The sequence below is a fragment of the Melozone crissalis genome, unplaced genomic scaffold, assembly GCF_028551555.1.
Source record: "Melozone crissalis strain CALT ecotype California unplaced genomic scaffold, PUWL_Pcris_2 ptg000045l_1, whole genome shotgun sequence".
NCBI classification, from domain to species: Eukaryota; Metazoa; Chordata; class Aves; order Passeriformes; family Passerellidae; genus Melozone; species Melozone crissalis.
In genome coordinates this window covers 23,369,640-23,385,282 of record NW_026535823.1, presented here as the reverse complement: position 1 = coordinate 23,385,282, position 15,643 = coordinate 23,369,640, and the positions used below count along the sequence as shown (strand labels likewise).

General features: G+C 43.4%; 1 protein-coding gene across 4 annotated transcripts in view; it reads right to left on the bottom strand.

The window, feature by feature from the left end:
* The window catches only part of RNF220 (ring finger protein 220), a 209,605-nt gene that overhangs the window by 33,692 nt on the left and 160,270 nt on the right, over window positions 1-15,643 (bottom strand). For 3 of the 4 annotated variants that reach the window (XM_054286102.1, XM_054286103.1, XM_054286105.1), the window contains 2 exons: window positions 13,653-13,774; window positions 12,519-12,651 (listed from right to left, as the gene is read on the bottom strand). In XM_054286102.1, coding sequence (XP_054142077.1) covers window positions 12,519-12,651; window positions 13,653-13,774 — 255 coding nt within the window. The remainder of the gene's footprint in view (window positions 1-12,518; window positions 12,652-13,652; window positions 13,775-15,643) is intronic. The other variant, XM_054286104.1, reaches the window with a different exon arrangement.

Sequence of the window (15,643 nt, the reverse complement as noted above, 5' to 3'; positions counted from 1 at the left end):
GGCAAACACACACTGGGATGATCTGAGAGAGCCCTTCAGTCAGAGAATGCACTGCAGAGAAGTTCATAGGTAAAAATGAGGGACAGGGGAAACGTAAATTTTCTTTTCTGATCAAACAAGAACTCCCGGACTGACACCTAAAGGAGGTGCAATCAGGTGATCCAACTCTCAGTTTTTCACTTAATATGGAATTTTTTTAATGTGAACAAGCGCAGTCTATTGCAACATGGTAAAAACCAATGACTTAGAAACTGTATGGTAAACAAAGTAACCTATATGAATCCAAAAAATATTCTGAATATAAGTTGAGCTATCAGTTTTAGGACTTCAGAAGCTGCTTTAAATAAAAAGGAAAAACAAAAGCCACAAAACATGCTTCTGATGCGAATCAAAAGATCCATAAATCCCAATACTGCTCCTGCACACAACAAAATACTAAAAAATGGGATGCAAAGCTTGGCCCTGCATCACCTGGGGAATGAAGGGCTTGCAACCAGCATCCTATAATACCTTTTCATTCTGCAGCAGGGATGGATTTTGAGGCCTGCTCCAGTGGGATCAGGTTTGGTGCCACAATTTCAACCTGACCCTCCTTGTCTAACTTCCTGGGGTTGCTTCCATGCACAAAGCCAGTGAAAACACCCACGCAGCTGTTCAAATATTTGACGTCTGAACTGCTTGACATTATTCATTCATCTCAGGCTCATTCAAACCAGATTTCTGGACAAGCGCTGTTATAAATGGATTAAAAAGACCACTAAATGCAAGGAAGGCCCAAAAGGATCACACCTGCTTCTCACTAACTCAGCCCAAATGTAAAGAGGGCTCACAACTTCCAGCTCCTGCTGGTGGTGTACACTGCCATCCAGGAGAAAGGAAAATGTGAAATGGAGTGCAGAGGACAAGAGCTTCCACAAGACCCCCTACCAGCTCCACTGGGGTGATTTGCAATTCAATAGTGTGCACTGAGAACAGGGAAGGGTTCCTCCAGCAAGGCTCTGCTTCTGAAGGTCACACAATAATTCACAGCCATCAGCAACACTGCCTAGAGTAGAGACCTCTAAAGCCAATGTGTTATCCAGAGGTCAATGCTCGGGACCAGAACTTTATTCCCACGTGTTAACAAAGTGAAATCCCACAACTGAATGTTAACTTGTGAGCTTGACCCAGGAATTCATAAGAGATGTGATCTGTTATTCACAGAAGCAGCTCTGACTCTTAGGAGTCACCCAAGGCCTGAGGAATGTAATTCCACACGTGAATTTGAAAACATTGCTTTTAGATGAAAAAAGAACAAACCCAGTACAGACTCTTCCACACTTTTCTTGTCCCTTGTTGAGAATTTTTTGCTCTTGCTGTGCATTTGGTAGGAGGCAACCCCTTATCATATGCTGCCAGCCCCAATACAATTAGCTTCCTGATGCTAAAGCAGCACAATTCTCTGACAGTCTTAATCCCAGCTGCCTCCTTAAGGACCAGACAAACAGGAGTGAACAGGCAGGTCAGACGCTGAGGCCATTAAGCAGAGAAAAACCAAAGTTACAGCTCTGTCTCCAATCCCCATTGCTCTTGTAGCCAGGTGCTCTGACAAGCAATTCCAGCACTGGTATTGAGTGGCACCTCTATAAACCCTGTGACAGTTTGGGAGACAAACTCGCCCATCAATCAGAATGTACCTATCAACATCACTTACCTAGCACTGTGTACACAGCTTTCTTTGCTTGGGCTGGTCTCAGAGCGGTCTGCCTGAGAACCAATTCTTGTTACTTTCTGAAAAATTTAGGTACTCTACACAAGCAACAGTGTTTCTGAAATACTGACTCAGAGGTGAGAAAAGCAGGAAAAATTCCCATGCCTTTAACTGCTGCCAACTTCAAGCACTGGCAAGCTCCAGGAATCAGCTGAGCTTGAAGGTAAAAACATTTCCCATTCTTTCCATGTACCTATTAATAATGTCTGTAGAAAAATCTCACCAGAAATCCTTTCCTTCCCCTTCTTAGGGGAAGCAAATAAAATAAAAGCACTTTTCTTTCTCTCAAGTTGTCCCCTATGCCTAAGCATCCTCTCTGGCCTCTGTACTGCTTCTCAAATCTCACTTCCTTTCTGCATTCCCCCTGATGAGTGGTCACCTGATCAACTCCCCAGTGAATGGTGGCCCAGGTTAAGATCAAGAGTTATTAACATGATATATAAGCAGATTCACAGGACAGATAAAAGGACTTCACATTCAAGTACCTCCTTTTCTCCATCACACTCAGTAGCAGATGGTCCAAGTGACAACATATGCTGCTTCAGGTGCTGACAGCACTGCTCCTGCACAGGCATGAGCTCACAGGGACACTGGCAGTCTTAGGGGCAGAGTGGTAACACAACCAGACCACCGCAGACCCAAACGACCCCAGCCTGATTCCCTGAGCACAGGCAGGAAAACACAGACCTACTGTGCCCCCCTCTGCTCCTCAACTCCTATCTAGGCAGATCACTTTTGGCGACCAGCTGTTCTGTATATATTTAATTGTATGTTTATATTTCATTATCACTCCAAAGAAAGCCAGGGAAGAAAACTAAGATGTCAGTATTAAACTAAGATGTTAGTATTATTATTTGTACCACCATTGTCAATGCAGCTATGAGATACTGCTCATGCAGAGGACCAAACTCATTTGGATGACTAACATTTTTCCAGTTTGGCCCCAAGGAATGGGGGAGAGTGTGTGTGTGTTTGTGTGTGTGTGAGAGAGAGAGAGAGAGTAAAAATCTATACTGGAAATATTCTAGAAATCCCAAATTTTGTGTGAATTCCATAAATGGGTCTAAATTCAAATCCATCTTAGAGGCCTAGAGCTCTACTGGGGCCTATTTTGGCTGGGAAGAGGCATTCATTCTGTTTGCAGGTAGCATACATGTGCTCAGGAAAGAAGAAAAGCCACCCATAAATCTCCAGAACTGCAGCCTTTGCTAATTACACTCCTTGCAGTGACCCCTTCTGCACAACCTCCCTTTCCAGCACGTTCACTCTATTTTCTTGTTGAAATGGCACTCGTTGCCTTCTTGGAGAGTGAAAACAAGGAAGGCAATAAAAGCAGTTTATGCAGACTCACGGCCAGGCCTCACATACTTCCAAGAATGGCTCTAAACTGGGTTTATTCCATCATCTGCTGAAGTATCCCAAACTAATACTAAGAGGACAGGGTGGCATAGATGCCATTTTATTGTAAGAGACAACTGGGAAGACAGAGAAAGCCACTAAAAAGTCTTGAAAATGAGAGGAAAGCAAAGATGAGACCATGTTGAACACAGGTCTTTCTACAGATCCATAATGCCTCCCCAGCCTTATTTTTCAACAGTGAAATTGTTCCCCCACTTTTTCCTAGCATCAACAGGGGTAGAATAGTTCTGGTGATGTTCCCAGCCTGTTGCAGAAAAAAAAAAAAGACATTTAGAAGCCAAGAAAAGCTGCTTGCAAAACAAGAGTTTTGTTTCTCTGGAGCCAGATCCATTTAAAGCTAAATGGTGATTTACCTGGAAAACTGACACCCAACTGTGTTGTTACAGCACACACCTGAAACAGCAGATGCATCCATCTGATGCTGTCTATTAGCTCCCACAGGGGCACAAATGGGCTGTCAGAGCCCTGACTGCTTACCAGCGTGGATGCTTACAGGGATCTTTGCTAACAGATCACAGAAACAGCTGCCTTTAAGGAAAGGGGCCATATAATTTTATGACCATTACCATAATTTTGCAGCAGCATGCTGAACAAAGGGCAGGCAAGCACTGCTGTACAGGGTAAGAGCCAGCTGCTGCAAGGCTCAGCAAGAGGCTTCCCCACCCTTTGCAGCACTGAGGAATATTCCAGAGATGTCTTTTGTGCCTCCTGTAACTCATCAGGTACAGACTATGGCTGCAGAGGGGAAAACACATTCGGACCCGACCAAAGGTCTGGTCTGGTTTAACAATTCATGGCTGCCTCCTAGAGCCTCATGCTGATGTGATACAGGAAGGTGAGAACAGCCTCATGTCTATCTCAAAGGCTGCTCTTCAAAACCTGGAGCTGAACTACAAAAGCAGCAGCAACAGCCATGGTCTCTGCAGCTACAGCTCGTTTTCCACAGTTAGGGAAAGGTGGATCTGAAAGGTTTTGTTCCCCTGGGGAGAGGGTGGAAACAAACAAAAAAGGAAGAGGGAGAATTAAAGTAATCTTGAATCACTAAGCAGATTCACATCACTGGATCAATAAGCACCACTGACAGGGATCACAGGAATGTCGCAACTTTGCCAATAATAAAGCAGCACAGCAGAGCTCGGAGGATGACTTTTCTAAGGCAGCCGAGCATGAAGCTGCAAGGCTGGTGAACAGCTGAATGTGACACCCTGGCTTACAGCAGGCTGCTGCCAGTGGCGGGGCTCAATGCAGTTTGCTTTAAATAATGATGAGCACAGAGATTGTATTCATGGGGGAAAGGCAACCAAGGACTGGAAAAACCAAAGGATAAATTTCATAGGCCAAACACATGTGCTTTTCCTCCCAAACTAATTCTTTTCTAGGCTGGAAAGAAGAAAGAAAAATCAGTGCTAATTTAATCAATTGATCAGTCTATTGATTGCAAAACTGGAGCTGCTAGTTAGCCATGTGCTGTAATGCCCTCAACTCTGAAACCACAAAACACACCATTGATTTCTTCACTTCAGCTCCAAAACAAGAAATAAAACCGGGCTTTCATGGAAAAACAACTTCCTTGTCCAGGGAGAAGATGCAAGCAAAGAAGAGAGACCAGGAAACAGGGACAGCCGCATCTTGCGAGGTTCAAACTGAAATTAGTTACAGATGCAGTCACAGTGTCTTGTGTAAACTCTATCGATTGGGCGTCTGACAGTCTTGGGAGCCTCCATAGTAGGACAATCAATCCGGCTGCAGTGTCACCTGCCACTTTGCTGAACAGTTGACAATGCAATTATCCAGTGTGGAGGCAGGGAGTTGGCGTGTGTCAAACGCAGTTAGGCACTTTCCGGGCCCCACTCGATAACGCGCTGCACCGCCGCGCGCAGCAGACGACACGCGGAGACAGGAGCTGCTCAGAGCCACTGAGACCTGTGCTCCCTCCTTCCTTCAGGAACACCTCACTGCCCCTGACTTAACAACTGTATTCTAAAATGCTATTAAAATCACGTCAATCAACTACTGTGTGCTTAAAGCTCAAGCTTGACCTGAGTGTCCAAGAAGTAGGTTGCAGCTCTAGCAAAAACTGCAGATCCTTGAGGGAAAAAAATTAAAAATTTATCAGATTACTATCTTAAAGCCTAGGATTTTCAAAACAGACCAGTAGAAAACTGGATTGCAGAGCAACTAATGTCTGAGATCTACAAAACCTGAAGTTTAAAGGAACTGTTAACTGAAACTCAGTCTGCTTCAAAAAAGGAGTAGTTTCAGGTGCTCTGCCTGCTCCTTTACTCCCCCTGCTAATTTTCATGGGGTTACAACTGCATTTTCTGTTTTCTTTTTTTCCCCCCTTCCTTCCTCTAGGAAGAGGCTGACAGACATCCCTTTTCATCCCCCAACTACAATATGTAATACTGGAAAAAGGAAAGAATTCCACTTCTTCCTGCAGAAAATCTTTTCCTGGTTAGAGTGGCTGTTAGTGTTACATAAATTAACCAGCAAGGTTTACTTGATTATGCTCCTTTCAGTTAATGCATTCTAGCAGTTGGAACATAAAAATTATTTTATTTTTGTATGCATTCAATTTAACAAAAGTGTATTATCAGCAATGAGAAATTTTAATGGCTATCTTCACTAATTTCTTTTTTTCCAGTTAAAATTGTTTTTACTTTGCTAAGTCCCATTGATTACTTTGTGTTCCAAAATGAAGGAAATGGTGTTCCTTGAAGAATTATGTGAACTTCAAACACACATGACACTAGACATCAGTTACATGGAAGGTCATGCTGGCTTTTGTACATAAGGTGAGAGGTTTTTTCCTTCTTAAATCACATACTATTCTAATCTGTTTTTCTGGCTCACTAGAGCCAACTTATGATATTAATATACAGGACAATACTTAACAGATATTAATTAACCACAGAATCCTTCCAATTCTATATGCAGACACAAACTACAGAGAAAGAATCAGGTGCAGCCCATGTGATTACTGTGTCTAACACTATGCACACAGACTTTGTTAGCATTTTTAGGTCAACCATTACCTTATGGGCAAGTACTTGCTCTCAAAGGAGAGAGGTGCAAATGTGAAGAAGTGCTTGGACTACTCCATCAGACTGATCCAAATTACTGTGCTGCTGCAATGGAGGGATTACCAGGATTACCACTTTTACACAAGGGCTGAGGTAAAGGACACAAGTGCTCTGGGGCTCAGCAGCCCTCTGTAAGGGGCATAAGGCACAGACTAAGCACTTCAGAAACATGGAATTTATACATCTTGCCCACTTGGAAGCTTACAGAAGGTAGAAGTGCCCAGCAGAAGGTAGCAACCTGAACATAGGAATGCTAAAATTCAAGGGCTGAGAGGCTTAGAAAGATGCTCAGGTGTACAGACACATTCACTTTAGAGAGAGATGCTGACACTGGAAACATGGCAGAGAAATGCAGAGTTGAGCTCTTGCTAAATGGGAGGAAGATTAAGAATTTCAGCATAGATTCCTTGTACTCTTAACACAGACTGCCCTTGCACCCAAGTTGAAGTTTGCTTTAGCTTACCAGGGTAAAAGGAATGTATTCTGGCTCATTACACAGCAGCAGCAATGATGATTCTAGTTACTAGACCACTCTTCCAAAAGGCCTAAATATGCCAGTGACATCTCCCATTTCCCACACAGCCTCTTAAGAGAAGACACACATTTACTGCTCAGCTCAAATGCTTTTGCAGCATTTGAATGGATCAGTTTATACCCTCTTACCAGTATAACCTTAAATGCACCCTGAATTTCCTGACATGCAAAAAAAAGGAAGTCTCCTTGCCTCTTGAAGCTTCCCTGTATGTCTCACTATATTTTTTCTGAAAAAGAGGGCACAGCTGGCTACTAGGTGAGATTCCAGAGCAAGACTTTAAAGGTTTGTCACCACTGCTACTATCTTTTTAACACTAGACAAGATGCTTCTCCATGCTTCAGTTTCCACATACTTGTCAAATACAGATTTTAAGAGTTTTGTTGTAGAGTTTCATTTTCATGAAATTGCACAGAGAAGTACAAGTGAGTTTTCCCCTCTCTATTTGGAGCTTCCTGCCAGGCAGTTACCAGATCCAAGAAGTCACTGTAATCACAAAAACCTGTTGTTGAGGTAGGAGAACTAAAAAATATCTATTTAGATTGTGAGGCCAGGACCTCACACATTAAAGAATGATTCTAATGCTCCATGGATTTAGAAGAAGAACAAGCTGGAGGAGAATACAGATACTGCCCCAATGCTCTTTCTGGGACAACTAACCCACACTGGACAAAGGCTGCCCTACAACATTTGCTGCTCAAACTGAAGCATATACTGATTCTGTGTTGATAGAAAGCTGGCAGTGGGAGGACTTCAGCCATTTGCTAGAAACTTTTAAGCATTTTAATACAGTCCTACTTTCCAGGCAGCTGCCCTAATTGTACACGACATGGGATCCAATGCAAATGGACCCCCAAGGATAACTGTAGTTTGTTACAGCTTATAAAGGCTTTACCAAGTCCCTCTATGCATACACTTAGTTGTGCTGTTCTTTTCCCTTGGTAAGACATTAGCAAATAGTGCCAAGCCCTTTGCTAGCTTGGGAGAAGGGTTGCATGGAGAAATAAAAAGAAATACCAGAAAAATAAAGACAAACTTCAGAGTTAAGTAATCTCTGTGTGTTTCTCCTTCTTCAAGAGTATCACAATCTATCAGACAGATCCTTGTCATGTTGATCTTTCTTAGAAAGTATCCTTCCCTGAAAATGCCCTGCTTGCCATTTTAACATTTTTAAAGTCTTTCTCTCTTTTGTGTTATTTTTGATGCAACTGATCTGCCGAAGCAAAAGAAACTGAGAAGAGCAGTGGTGACTCGCTTGCTACTGCACCTAGAGGAAGGCTTTTTGGTGGGGGAGCTGGAAGGGAGAAGAGAAGGACGGGGCGGGTAGAGAGAACTTAGCTACAATTCTTCAATTCTTTCATATCTAAAGAGGACAGCAATCTCTGTTCTATCAGACCGCACGGTTCGTGCTTTAAATGGTACTTGCTGCCAGCTTGCTTTCCCTGTCTCTCTCCCTTTGAAGCAGACTGGACAGCTTCCTCAAGCTGGCGTTATCACTCCCTCTAACCACTCTTGGCAGGCAATCTAATTCCCCCTGAAAAGGTCACCGCCATTTTAACTGCCTTTCAATCACATTAAGCACGCTGCCGCTCGTGCTCAGAGCACTGCGCCCGCAGCTCTCCTGACTGAGGTGCGATCGATAAACTGACATCCCGCCCAACACCCAGCTCCCCAGCCACCCAGCCCTGCTCTGCTCCATCCCCACTCTGGGCAAGCTGCCTCCCAGAATGGACGGAAAGGGACCAAGTGACAAAATCCTCTCCTCAAATCTGAGGCAGCAGAAGGGAACCGCTAACCTGGCATTTGCTAATCTTTGTCCCATCTGTTAAGAAACAGAAGGGTGCAAGCATCCCCCACCCCCTGCCTTCCCTAGACCTACAGAGGCAGCAACTTCACAGGACAGTTTGCTTAGGCACCAGTCCAGACACCTTTGAAGCTGTGTTACAAAGAACAAGCCTCCCTCAAGCTTCCCTCAATGCAATCATTACCGTTATCTCTCCCCCCGAGCTGCTTTTTTTTTTGCAGTTACGAGTTATGTGTTCCACCCATCGATCCCTGTGTAAGACACTGTTTTAAGTCCTCTTGCCTTTTGACTGTGCTAAGCCGTTTAAGAGATGACAGCAGCTTCTATCAGTGTGAAGCTGATGTGATTCTTTTCAGATAAAGCACTTTTTTTCCACTTCCCCCCCCTCCCTTCCCTTCTTTCAAGTAAGAAACATACACACAAAAAGAGACACTGAATATTTCAAAGAAAAAAAAAACCTTTTGAACTTCCCTCAGGAATTCTTTAAAGGGATAACCTTACAGTGTAAACACTGAGGGTAATGTGCATCCATTCTGGACTGGAATAGAAGAATTGCTACAAATATGTTGAGCATTAAAAAAACCCCAACAAACCCCACATCAGAGACGAAACCACTTGACGCTTTCACTTGCGAAGCCTTGTTGGCATCCAAAACACAGAAACTCATTAAAGGTGGCATGAAATAATCCCGTGCAACAAAGAGCTTCAGAGAGAGATGATTCAGAGACATGGGGAGAGATAGTTACTGAATGTTCAGGTATTTCCAGAGAAATTTTAGTCTTGTGACACTGTACTGAGGCAGGGGAATATCTGATTATTTTATCAGTACAGTTTTACACTTTGAAGTACACACTTGATTTAAACAGAGCTTGGTATTTCATGCTGGTATTATTCTGCACCTACCCCCAAAGAGAACCACAAACTCTCCCACAAACCCCTGCTTCAACCAGGACCTCTGCTGAAACGAAGTGGCTCCAAATCCTATATAATTGCCAATAATCTTAATTTACACCTTACATCTTTCCAGTTTTGGAAAGCAAATCGAATGATGGCAAATTTTAAGAAGCCAGCTGGAAGTACTAAATATTTCCTGACTGAAATCCTTCTGCAAACTCAACAGCTTCAGAGACAACACACTGATCCCTGCAATTCTCAGGTCATATTCCTACTTGCTGCCACAGTCTGTTCTTTCTACCTGCTGCCTCAAGTATGCCAAGCTGTGGCAGCCAAGTAGGTGTGCTATGGCTCTGCCACACTAGACCTGACTGGGGGCTGGCAGCTGTAATAAACAGAGAAGACAAATAATTTCCAGCATCTAAGACAGCTTCTCAGGTCAGAAGAGCAAGTTTTTCCTGCAAGTGCTTTGGAAGCAGGAAAGTGTCATCCTAGGAACTCTACAAGTGAGAGTTTCAGCTTGTGATTGCTTCTATGTTTTAGACCATCTTCCAGAAAACCCAAACAGGGCTGCTCATTTCCCTGATGCTTCTGTTTTTAGGAAGAAAAACCCTAAAGTCTCTCAACCTTACTCTAACTGAGAATCTGTCAGCATTTCCTATATAATTGGCAAAGAATTTTCCTCATGTGGAGAGTGGTATGAACCTTGTCCCCTAAACAAAAATGATAAAAAAGTCAGGATCTGTGTTGAGACACTGCTGTAATGCTGCCCAATGGACTTACATGCAACACACAGTGGCCACAGTGTCCTGCTCCCCCTTCACCCAGCTGTGACATCTCCTCAAAGCAACACACCATTAAAACTGAAATTAATGAGACACATGGCCATCTATTTTCCCCTCCGGTTTTATGTATTTCCCCATGTCATCTCTTTAGACATTGGTGACATCCCTGTAGCCTGGTAAAGGCTGTCTGGCATTATAAAAGACATTTGATTTCCACATCACTGCTACTTCTCAGCAAAGGGAACAGAGCCAAATGCAAAGCCTCAGGTGACAGGGGTTAACGAGGGCCTTGCCAACTCCAGACAAAGCAGTTTTAAGCATTAGAAAGCATCTACAAAACGTTGTGCTGTGCTTCAGGGCTGTAAATTAAGAATTCTGTCTGGCAAGAGCCAACACTGGCAGCAAAAGAAGAAAGACAGTCACCTTAAGGTTACCTGAGAGTGCACATAGCAGTCCTGAGTGATGGAGACCCATGAATGCAGCAGTCAGAGACAACAATAGGAGAGCCACAAAAGAGAGCATGAAAAAGTGTAACTTAATTAAAAATAAATGCAATCAGCCAGCTGTAGGAGATCACTCCAGCTTTACTCTGGCTTTCCAAATTTTACAACTTCTTGCACAGAGTAGGTAGGTACCCTGTACATATTGTCTGACTATCCCAAAATACTAGGTAGAAAGTTGTTAGGAAAAACATTTACCCAGCCTAACTATAGCAATTACACAGATATTGTTCACCTGAAGCCTCATTTGAAAGAAAGTATCCATATGACCAAGGTAATGTGGAAGATTCAGATCACACTTCAGTGAATTAACTCAAAAGCAACTGGGAACATTTGCCAGATGAAGACAGCACCATGTCCACACCAAAGAAGTGGAAGAGCGTGCTCTCCTCAAATGCAAGTGTTTGATGGGGATGAAGGAAGAAACCACTCAAGCACAAAAAAAGGGGAAGAAATGAACTTAACAGCTTTTTCTAACCAGGACTAGCAGTGATGACAACAACAGAGGCACACAGACATCCCATGCCTCCCTGCTACAGAGTGTAGTGTCTATGCTACATGAACACAGTTTAAGATCCTGCATGGTCTCATCAGGCCTCTACGTGGAATCATGCACAGACACAACTCTCCATGCAGTCACAAAAAAAGCTGGGCTACTGACACAGCATGTAATAGCATGAGCTTCACTGGGGGTCCTTTAATGCCCGAAGAAGCTGCTCCTTATCATCTGCTCTGCTACAACCCAGCTACAATTTAATTTCAGAGGAAAGCAAGAGCAGATCAGGAGCGCCTGGTTTTAGCAGAGCACACGGCTTGCTTTTAAGTCCAACTCCCTTATGCAGTAGCCTTTCCCCTTGAGATATTTTAAATTAAAATCCAAGCTGATATAGGAAGAGATCACATCCCATCCTCTTTATTGAACGAAGGGAGCCAGCATTCCTCCTCTCATTAAGCATGCGCTACGTGGATTGCTTGTGAGAAACTCTCATGAGCGCCTGAGGTTCATGCCAATGAACAGTTTAGTAAATCCTCCTCTTTGAGGCCAAAGGGCTGAATGTAAGAAAGGGGCCAGGTTTCTAGCTAAAATTACATTCACCAATAAAGCTCACAAGAGGTCAAATTTTGCCATAACTCACTCTCTCCTTGGTAACTGATTTCCCCATCACTAGGGAAGGAGCAAAAGAAGGAGGAAAAATAAAATGTGTTTGTCTGAGAGCCCTAAGGGCTTGCAGTGCTGGAGGTGCAGAGCAGGTTCCTGGATTCTCATTTATCAACCTTAAAAGGGATGGAGTGATAAATGCACAACTGGCCCTTTAATATTTTATGCAGGTGCTAAAGCGACTTAGCTGTCACCTCCAATACATCACCAGAGGCTGATACACCAGCTTTCGTCACTCCAGGCTGGGAATTTTTACAATTTCATTTCTATTTCCCTCTCTTCACATATTTCCATGTATTTCTTACTACGTGTGAGATATAAAATGTTATTTTCCCCACATGATCTACCCATTCCCTCCTCAGCCACATTCCTTGAGAAAGAAATATCCCCACGCTTCGTTAAAGATTTGCACAAATTTTGACTCCCATCGTTCAAGAGGGACAAAAAACTGAAATCACTTCACATTCTGGCAAAAAGGTTGATGATTCTGCCTTTTGTGGGAGGGAAATCCCTGCGTCCCTCCCTTTAAAGATAGGTAATGATGAAATTCCACAGCAGGATGGTTTATAAGTGCCCCTGGAACACTGCACACCTCGGAATCCTCCCTCCAGGAGAGTAGTGGCCCGTATCCTCTTCTGCCCGCACCACTCGTACTCCTCAAAGCGGTTGCCGTTCTCGTTCTCGATGTCCACAGAGTCATCCTCAGTCATGCACGAACCTTCTCTCTGCATGGGGTAGAGCAGGGGCAGAGTGTTGAGATGCACAAAATGGCTCTTTCGGGTTCATAACTCGTGGTGGGATGGGGAAGAAAAGCTGGGCTGCTCGCAGGACAGCTAAGTATAGAGCATACAGCAGCCTCTATTCCCATTCCTGTTCCTGCTAACCTAAACTAGAAGTAAATAGGTACTGGAAGAATTTGACAATCTAAGATTAAACAAGTTGCAAGTTTCATAATTTTTACTCAAGGAAATATAAGGTCTGGTCCCTGAAACAATGCTGGTGTTCACTTCAACATGCATTCCCTTGCCTTGCAAGCATAATTCCTCAGTCATGGAGGAACATTCCTTTGACCCCTAGCAGAAGTGTTCTCCTGTAACATAGTTTCAGGGCATACTGATCAAAATACACCTCTCTTTATACTATGCACCTCTCGAGGCAACAAGTCCTCCATTGAAGGTTTTTCCTGAGAAACATGAGCAAAAAGCCCTATGACAAAACTCTCTCCCTCCCCTGGGGCTTGTTTCTCCTTCCCTGCTGTCTTTGGGATGAACAGCAAGAGAGTGGTTCTGCTTAAATGCAACTTCCCTGGAGTAAGAGGATCATGCAACCTTTAAAAATCCCAGTCTGCTACAAAAGAACCCAACAAACAATTGTAATGCTGTCAAAGGCACAGATCAGAACGAACTGTTCTTCCTGTGCTACACAGGATGCCTGAAGTCCTACAAAACGTTCATAAATTTCAATAGCTCCACCTTTAAAATCTACAAATTAGACTTCCATAACAGAACAGTGCATGAAGTAAAAAGTTGCTAATGCAACAGAACAGAAAAATCCAGAAGAATCCATCTTCCCAGACAAAGAAGTGACTACAGATCTTAGGGAGACAGTTAGCAGCACTGCCTGCAAGCTCAGCAATGTTAGTTTTTGCCCCACATTAGGACAACTACAGACAGAGCTGGGAGTAGGGAGAAGGGAATGGCAGCTGGTGATCCTGTTGCGCCTCTACCTTTGCAAGGCATTGTTCCACATGCCTACTCATCTCCTCCTCGGATCCTGACAGGGGCCGGCTGCAGAGGGGACATACCTGCCCTTCGTCTTGCTTCCTCCGTTTCATTTTTCCAATCCGAGCTGCATGGAGAAACCAGGGAAAGAAAAGAAACAAAAAAGGAAGACATGTCAAGTTTGCAGGTCCAGTCTTGGCTCAGCTCCAAATAATAGACCCATGGCAAAAATGCTAAGATTTCACAGCAGAAAATCCCACTGTAACTCACAATTCTGACCTCTAAGAACAGAACAGAGACTGTTACTTGGCACTTTCCAAAGGAAATCTGTAACCTGTAGCTGAGCACTCTGATTTCACAGAGGCAGCTATTCACAATTTAACAACTAGAAGAATATCTGCTACACATCCCATGGTAAGTTATTAGAATGGTTAAAATCTTTGCCTTGGAAACCTGAAATTGTTTTCGAAGTTGAGTGATTGAGCCACTGAACCCTGTTTTGAATTTTGCCTTATAAGTCTGAGGTCTTTCCATTAACATGTCTATTCCTTCTACAAGAACTTGCTTAGAATGCGGAAGGATGATGTAGCACCTGATAGCCTCGGACAAGGTATTTAACAGTCACTTCCAGAACCACAAAATTTCCTGTACACCCTGAAAAACTCCTTCTCATACCACCACAAACAAGTCAGAGCACCATCTTGGTAGCAGGCAATTTTTATGGAAAGGAAAGAGATTTGCTACGAAAAACACAGGACCTATGCTAGATAGCTTCTGTCTCTCTACTGTTTTTATTTCATGAAAACTAGGAGCTACACTGCCTTCTTGAGAGCATGCTCTGGGAAACAAACATGTTAGGAATCACGATGATTAGAAAAAGCAGCCAAGGTAGCCTGTTGCTTAATCCAATAGCTGGTTAATTTGAGCCATCGTTTAATGTGATCAAAACATCTGGAACCAAATCATTTGCATTAAAAAGAACTTCTGTCTTTTATTATGATAGCTTTAGGCAGGTATTACTGAATAACTCAATCACTGGCTGCAGGAAAGTCACTGTTTAATTAATAAGGAAGGTCAAAATTCTGAATGAGAGACAAGAAAAAGCCCAAGGAAAGCCCGTGTGATAATGAGAGATGACACCACCAAAAAGCTGCATTAGCCAGAAATCGTTACTGACACTGTGAGCACTGCAGCGTGCTCTGAGAGCCTTCATGCCTGAACACTGTGGGATCAACAGCTCCCTGCAGCCAGCGATCACAGAAAGCTTCTGCAATCCAGGATGGGAAGGACCAGTGCACAGGCAAGTTTCTGTTGATTGTGTTCTCAAGTGCATTAGTTTAGAGCACACACATCAAGTGAATTATAAAGTTTCAGCTGAACACATCAGCACAGACCAGAAAGGCCTCCCTCAAGACTTTCTTGTTGGCTTCCCTGGACTCAGGACTCTCTGGGTTAGGATATACTTTCTCACAGTTTCGGAGTCCTCATCATCACCTATACTCTCTAATGCTCCAGAACTAAGAAAGCTTCAAATTAGCCAGCGGGCATCGTTTTTCCTCATTGAAATGCATATGTGTGAAAACTCCCTGAAAATACATCTCCTCTCCTCACACGCTGGAAAGGATTCTGCAAATGTGATATTCCTAGAGTAAGAGACAGCACCTTGAGACCAAAACAAAAATGTTTTTAATATCTGGCACTTTGAACAACACAGACTCTCAATAAACACAGCTTTCATTGTTTCTCTAAATTTTATTTGCTGAAGCTCCACAACCCTCTCTTGTGCTGGGTACACCACGCTGACAGTTCCACAACCCTCTCATTTAGGCAGAGTTATGCCACACTCTTTCTGGCTTGGACTTTAGTACCCAAGAGATTTCTGAAGTTCTGGTTTAGTGCATACCTATATCCTTCAGCATGGCTCTTTCATTTAAGTTTAGGATGCTCTTTCCTTGCCTCACTAGCTCTGTAGAGCCAGAAAAAAATATGGAAGGAG